The 7972-nt window shown below is 40.9% G+C and overlaps 1 protein-coding gene across 1 annotated transcript; it reads left to right on the top strand.

Moving 5' to 3' along the window:
* Positions 1-205: 205 nt before the first annotated feature.
* Positions 206-3425, top strand: hoxc11a (homeobox C11a). The gene is made up of 2 exons (XM_069687762.1): positions 206-992; positions 2409-3425. The coding sequence occupies exons 1-2, from the start codon at positions 266-268 to the stop codon at positions 2639-2641; spliced, it is 960 nt and encodes a 319-aa protein (XP_069543863.1). The 5' UTR covers positions 206-265; the 3' UTR covers positions 2642-3425.
* Positions 3426-7972: the final 4547 nt, after the last annotated feature.

Raw genomic sequence — 7972 nt, 5'->3', positions numbered from 1 at the left:
AACAAGAATCTGTTACTGGTTTTCTTAGTGGGCCTGTGGTGTGGAAAATAATTCGTTTGAACCTCCTCGATCTTACCTAAAGCCAACCACTCCTACACATACAACTCTTCCAAATTGATATATGACAATATCTACTTTCGATCACGTGTCTGCAGGGCGACTTAGACGGATTGCGCGTCATCTCGCCTTCCCAAATTTTTCCCTTCTGCTGCAGCTCGTATCCAAAACATCTATCTATAGTACGGAGTACGAGAGAGAGAGAAAGATGTTTAACTCGGTGAATCTGGGCAACTTCTGCTCTCAGACGCGCAAAGACCGGACATCCGAGTTTGGGGACAGGACGGGCTGCGCGTCCAACATCTACCTCCCCAGCTGCACCTACTACGTCCCCGAGTTTTCTGCCGTCTCCTCGTTTCTTCCACAGGCCCCGTCCCGGCAAATCAGCTATCCTTATTCCACAAATCTGTCTCAAGTACAGCCGGTAAGGGAAGTTTCGTACGGCTTGGACCCTGCTAGTAAATGGCACCACAGAGGCAATTATGCATCGTGCTACTCGGGAGAGGATCTGGTGCATAGGGACTGTCTTCCACCATCCACCATGACAGAAATGCTTATGAAGAACGAGAGCGTGTACAGCCACCACCATCACCATCACACCCATCCGGGCTCCAATCACCCCTCCACAGGTTTTTATTCCGGCGTGGGGAAAAACAACGTCCTCCCGCAAGGCTTCGATCGCTTTTTTGAGACCGCATACTGCAGCAGTACGGACAATCAGTCAGACAATTGTTTACAAAAGGGCGAGGTGGGGAAGCTGGAAAGCGACTCCCAACAGCAGCAGCAGCAACAGGAACATCCCCCAGCCTCTGTAGCCGGCGCTCCGGAGCAGGAAAAAGACCCAGAAGATGAGGAGGAACATACAAATTCGGGCTCTTGTACTTCTTCCTCCGCAACAACCAAGGACGGCAACGCCAGCAAGAGCAGCCACTCGAGTAGGTATACCGAAGCTGTAAAATGGGGGAAGGTTAAGGGGACTAGCCCGGTGTTTTGTCGGTCAGATTTTATGTGGAGTTTTATAAGCATTCAAAGGATTTTATTATAACCCTACAAAGCTCTTTCTTGCAACGAGAAGAATTTTTACGATGGGAAAGCGCTTTGAAAAAAGGGGGATGTTATACACAGACGCCTCTATGGTGAGAGTCTGTGAAATTTTTAAGAGAGAGCTATTGTGACAAATGTTAACTTTGATCATGAACTTGCGTTGGGCATTTTAAGGGATTTTCTCGTTGGGCTGTCGAGAGTAAAAACCAATTGGGCAGAACATTGCTTTTGGCGTCTTGTGAATTTTCTTTTAGCACTGACTTTGCCCACAAAAAGACATGCTGCAAAGAGTTTTACGGTTAAATGCGTCCCTTTTTCTATATCTGTGTGTATCTATCCATCTAATGACAAAAATTAGAACCATATCCTCCACTTGCCGGCAACCAGTAGATGAATCATATTTGGCGGTTTTGCTTCGTCTGTGAATGAGGAGAGTGCATTGCTCTGCAAATTATACTATTTCCCCATGAGCCGTTCAGAAAGCTTAAGTTAAGTGATGTGAGTATCTCATTCCGAATAGTACATGTCTGGTATTATTTGATTGAGATTCCTTGACATCACTGTTGATGACCAGCGTGAAGTAAAAGTTAAGCTCGAATTTTTTTTTTTTTTTTAATTTTATTTGTTTTAAGGGCTAAGATAGCTCTTCCTGCACCACAGGTCATATTTAGCCTCATGCTCATTGTATTAGCTCAGCCAGGCTGCGGACAAGAGCTAGCTGAGACCCTCTGCCTCACACACACACAAAAAAAAAAAAAAAAAAAAAAATAAAAAAAAAATTCAATTTCCCTCGTCACCTGTTTGATACAAAGTTATAGGGCCACAGAGGTTTGCACAGGCCACGACAGACAAGGGCAATGCTTTTCAACTGACTGCCAAAAGATTGTGTAAATTATTAGTTTAGCTCCAGAGGAATGTAGCGGATATAATGCGGTGAAATACTTTTGTTGTTTTATATTTATAACAGATAAACACGTACTTAGAGGCTGTAAATTGATATTATTTACTCCAAGCGATTCTGATATTTAACACTCTTTATGGCTGGTTTATCTGATAGCCTCAGCTCCTTGATGAACGTTAACTGAAATGTTGTCATTGCTAATGCAACTGAAACTGAATTCTTAGCATCTGGCAAGTCTATCGCCACCACAGCAGCAAAGCCTCTTTTTTTTTTTTATTCCTTTGGAAAAAAAAAAAAAATGTCATTACTTTTTAATTCGTGTGACCTTGTTGCTGTTTCCCGTGAAAGTCTGATTTTATTTTGATTTTCACTTTTTTTTTTTTTTTTTTTTTTTTCTTTTCTTCAGGCGCTCCTCGAACAAGGAAGAAGAGGTGTCCTTATTCCAAGTTTCAGATCCGAGAGCTGGAGCGGGAATTCTTCTTTAACGTTTACATCAACAAAGAGAAAAGGCTTCAACTTTCCCGAATGTTAAACCTCACCGACCGCCAGGTTAAAATATGGTTTCAGAATAGAAGAATGAAAGAGAAGAAGCTGAGCAGAGATCGCCTCCAGTACTTCTCTGGAAACCCCCTATTGTGAACAGGAGCAGAGAGTGTCACAGTCCTGGACAGTGGCATTAAGGCCTCCTCTTATCTCATCGAATTGTAACCGGTGGGCATAACCATTTTCTAAAGGAGCCCATATCACCAACAGTGCAATGCTAAAGTGGACAGTGGAAGAAATAGGCCTGCATGGGATAAAGTCGCCATTTTCTTAATGCCCTACGGGTGGCGGTGAATTTCTAGCTGGTCCTCAGAAAGGCCTACATGGTTAGAATAATCATTTATATGCTGTTCTTGAATATTTCCCTCTATTTATCACGATTCTCCATTGTGTTTATTCCACTGTTCATATAGACATATTTGTTCAAATATCAAATGTAACAAACAGTTTGAATCATTATTGCGCAGACAACTTTTAGCTCTTACCCCCTCCTTCTGGTCTATGTATATAGCATATCACTATCTAATTATTTCTCGACCAGAACAAATTATAGAACATCTCTAGGCTGCATTGTTTGCCATTGAGAATTGTAACGTCCAATCTGTGAAAGTATATCCCCCTGTACAGAGTAGCCTATGCAATGTGCATTCGTGACTGTAAATAGGCGTATGTTGAATTTTCTTTTTTCCCCCCCCATCCCTGCTGCTATTTTTCAGTACACTGCCCATACAACTTTAACAGCTTTAACGCCAACACTTGTTAAATTATTTGCTAAAAAAAAAATCAGTGGTACTTTGGATTCCAGAGACGAGGAACAGATTGTCGGCCTGTGTATCATTGCCGTAATACCTATGAAATAAACAGAAATGTATAGGCAAAAGTCAACGACTTTGTTCTTTTTGTGCTTTCATCATCACAATTGCCATTGCGCATTTATTCAAGAATAAATCCTTAATGGCAATGTTTGTTGATTTTTCTTGGTCGTGAGTCATAGCATCTTTGAACTAGCAACTGCTCATAAATGTGTGTATAAACTAAAAACCATTGGCCTACATACACAACATGTGAACAACTTTTAACTTGTGGCGATGGCCTGTACAGGAGGACGCACGCATGTGCTGCTAGATTGGGTGGCGATTGTGAAACCCCAAAATAGTGTGTGCAAGTCTACTCTTGTCAGATTTTCGGCTGTGTTAAGGTTCCACCACTGTAAAAGATTAATTTTTTAATTTTAGCATGCGTGCTAACTCAACGAAGATAGAGCTCAGATCTTAGAAATGCAGAAAAAGGAGTGCAATGATAACCTCTTTTAGTGCCCACTAAATAGGATCGCCACTCTTGTAGTCTAGACGCTGCCATAAAGACAGAGGCACTAAATGGCTATTTTTTTTCTCTTAATTGCACCGTCTGTTCGGGGGAAATGGCGTTCACTTCCGCAGTAAATAGTAAACAAGCAAGACTGCACGTCCAAAGGGAGCGAAAACTTGCCAAGAGGTTTCGACATGAACTCGATCTGTGTTGTCTGCAACGTCAAACCAATCCCCAATCCCCTTACTGTCATGTCCCCTGTCCATCCAGCACTCTTAATAAATATATGTATATATATATATATAAAAGACAAAAATACATAAGCCTAAATATATACCCAAGCCTTGCTCAAACAAAAAGGAATTGTTTATTTGTCAAACCTCAGCCTAATTTCGACAGGAGTTATAATTGATAAATAAACAATAAATAATTTCTGTCTAATTGGGCAATGTGATGAGTTATAACAACAGATTGCTAGGAGAAAGGAAATTATAATTGCTAATCTTTTCTTTTTTTTTTCTCTTTTTTTGCCAAATGTGTGTGTGTGTGTGTGTGTGTGTATGTGAGCGCATGTGTATTTCGTATGTGTTCCGGTGCACCTAACATATGTGCATGATGATTGCACGTGTGCATTAAGTACAATTTATAATTAAATGTAGTCTTTGAACTTCAATAATGTCAAGGCCTTCACCTTTAACCCACTGCAATAAAGTGGAATCAAGGAGCCCCTTTACCCCGGAAATGTGTGCAGCGGCGGAATAGGCCAATGAGATTGAGTGGGAACAGAAAATGGAATGTGTACAAAGACCAACTTTGACCTCTCGCATTAAACTACAGCAGGTAACTTTGCCAGCTTTAGCACGCCCAGTAAATACACTTTATTGTCCTTGTAAAATGTATACGTTTTCACGCATGAGACGTTTTAAACCATGTTGGTATAAACTGTAGGTCTAGATTTGTATTCTCTAAGAAAAGAAAACATACTGGTGTGCGGCTGTCGCAGTGTAGGCTACTTGTCGTAATGGGTGGTTCTGGAAGTGCAAACAAGAGTGTTTGTGCATGCGTGCGTGGGTGTGTGAGACTGTCCTCCCTTTGATTCTTGACTGTACAAAAGACTCCCACTGGTTGTGCATATCGGTCAGATTTAACAATGCAGTTTTGCCTTGTGGTGTATTTACTTCAAAGTGTTTCAGGACATTTAGATTACGTGGGAATAAAGGTTAAAGTTTTGGTTTAATGTAAAAAAAAAAAAGAAAAAGAAAAGAGAAGAACAAAGGGAAAGCTCCCTCTGTTTGTATCCACGTGATCCCCGCTTCTTCTTTGTTTTTGCCTCTCATAATGAAAAGCTGCAAGTGAATTTCATCTACATGAACTGAAATCAGACTTCATCTGCATATGTTAGTGGGTTATCAGGAAGGACAGGGAGGCTGTTCTGACAAAAGAAAGACACTAACTGAGATCAAGGCTATAGGAACCCTTCTCTCGCCACACCCACCAACCTTGGCCCTGGGACGGTGACGCGGGTAATTTGTAGGTTTCTCCAACACACAACGTCACTAACGGAGCCCTGCAGAGGCCCCTGCAAATGTTATCTGTCAACCACACGGGGGCCAAGAGTCTCCCGGCCTCTGCACTGTTTGGTTTCCTCAACGGGATCTTGAAAACGCTTCATGAGATGGACGCCTCGGTGACAACAGAGTAGTATTATTAGTCGTAGACTTCCTCTTAGGTAAAGTGTTGTGTGGCACAAAGGACAGTCGTGTCTGCTGGACTGCAGCTCCTGCCATCTCTCTGTCTGGCTTGTGCACTTGGGTGTTAAAGGAAAATGGCGGTGTGTTTTATGTAGATGAGGGGAGCCAGGAGAGAGAAAAAGGCTTGATGCCATTAGATTGCTCAAGGAAAATTAATAAATCCAGCCACGTAATAGTATGAGAATTTATTGGAATTAATCTTAGTTTTTAGAGCTGGTGCTTTGAAATCATTAATAAGACGTGATTTTATTTTTTATTTTGGGTAAACAAAAAAACATTATCGTATCAGATTCAGGGAGTGTGTATATATCTTGAATTATAAGAATATTGTTGCTCAATAAACCTAAAAAAAAAAAAAGAGAAAAAAGAATGGGTTGATAAGTAATTACCATAATTACGGAATAACATAAAAATGAAAATTTTCTTTCAAAAACAATGAACATCCTTAAAAAAATAAAACTTAACGTACATAAGCGTAAAAAAAAAACCCCTACCCTAAAGATCTAAGTGTTAAAAATAACAATTTATAAATTACAATTCATCGTTTATCTTTAATTTTGAAGTAAATGTTGGAGTATTCTGTTTTTTCTGTGCAAATGCTAATCAAGGGGTTATAGGCTATTGAATGGTTTAATACTACTGTTCTATTGGGCCATAAAAACAGTTCGCCCTTGTAAAACGAGCTCCTGCTATTGCTGCAACCGGCTAACTCTCAAAACGCTTTCATTTACATTAGAGCATTTGAAGGGTGCTATTTATTTATTGTTAACCTCAGTAAAAAAAAAATTGTAGAACGTTTTGAGCTCGATGTGGCAGCGCGTGCGTGTTTGTATTCGGTGTGGTGGTGAGTGGTAATAATGTAACCCCGCTGTACTTAGATGGTGGTTATCACTTTTGTTTTTTTAATTAAGAACTTACATGATTCTTGCCCCATAAATTTGCAGTTGCGCATGGAGTGGACAGCAGCATGAAAGAGGACACAAAGCAGAACCTCCTCACATCCAACTGGAAAGATATTTCAAAGTGGCTGCCAGGTGCAAATTAGTCGTGTCGGCCCAGTGGCTCCTGATTAGTACAATAAGGAAATCCGCGACCACGCCGTCTGCCCCGCAGCATTCAACACCCATACCTGTTGGCATTATGATAACAGCCTCCAGGTTTGCAATCAATTGGACGATAATTTAGTGGTCAGTGCTCGCTGTAGTTTAGACAAGTGTAAAGACCGTGGTGAAATACAGTCGCAGTCAGTGTGTGTGTGTGTGTGTGTGTGTGTGTGTGTGTGTACACACACACACACACACACACACACACACACACACGCACGCACGCACACGCGTGTGGGGGAATTCTTATTTAGTTTAGTCAAGTTTAATGCACACCAAAATACATCATATGGACACACTAAAGAAACTATTTGTGTAAAACTATCCTCATTTAAACGCGATCGTTTTTCTTGAAGATTGTTGGCTCAACGATAAAGAGGGCTGTAAGCATATGCAGAGAGAAAATCGTGACATTTGAAGGAATATTTTATTGGGGGAACAACGCGGCGCGTGTGTTTCCATGAGAAAAATAGACCTGGATAAACAAACATAATTTTGTGACGGAGTGATGTTGATGACCAGCGAAAGCTTTCCTGAATTTCTGAATAGCTTTTTTTTTTTTTTTTTTTTTGTTTGGCATTACTCTATACATTAATGTAGGGGTAGTAAGCCTGCTGTGCGCTTTAATGGGACACCCCTTGGTTTGTGCAGCATAGTTTCAGTTACAGTTTGCTTCTCTCACTTCGGTGTCACATTTATGTAACAATCACAAGCACACAATATGTTGTATTTTCCAAGTTTGTGTGCTTGTTGCAAACTCAGATGTCCTGTCATTATGCACAGTGATCATATCCATTCTCTTCTGGCACAACTATCAAACCACTGTTTTTGAGTCAAAACAAAGGCATGATAATACATATTTTCCTCATGGTTCTGTCTGTGACCTCACAGTGCTGTTTTCATGGCGCTGGCGGTTCTGAGACTTCACATTACAGTCGCATTGTGACATCCAATACCCCTCCAGTGTTCTGTTATCACGACATGTTTTGTGTTATCTGTGTGTGACTTTCCAACAAGTCGACTGTTACCCTTCTCCTTTCAGGTATATGACATCATAGTCCATAATTTCCGGCACTGCCAGGACTGTGAGATCAGAACACCAGGTCGCAATGTTCTCTGCATCTTTCATTAAGTTTTAAGCATTAATTAAATCTCAGCGCTCCTTTCAAAGATGCACTGTGTATAATTTGTTTTTATGTGCACGTTATTTCTGTGCTGTGCGCTCAGTTGGTGGTAGCCCGCTAGGTATGAATGTGCCATGAAGT

This window comes from Brachyistius frenatus, unplaced genomic scaffold, assembly GCF_029030835.1.
Source record: "Brachyistius frenatus isolate BFR_SWC_R1_liver_20210118 unplaced genomic scaffold, ASM2903083v1 Contig_6, whole genome shotgun sequence".
Lineage (NCBI taxonomy): Eukaryota > Metazoa > Chordata > Actinopteri > Embiotocidae > Brachyistius > Brachyistius frenatus.
The sequence above is the reverse complement of the archived record's forward strand: the minus strand, read 5'-3'. Positions and strand labels throughout refer to the sequence as shown.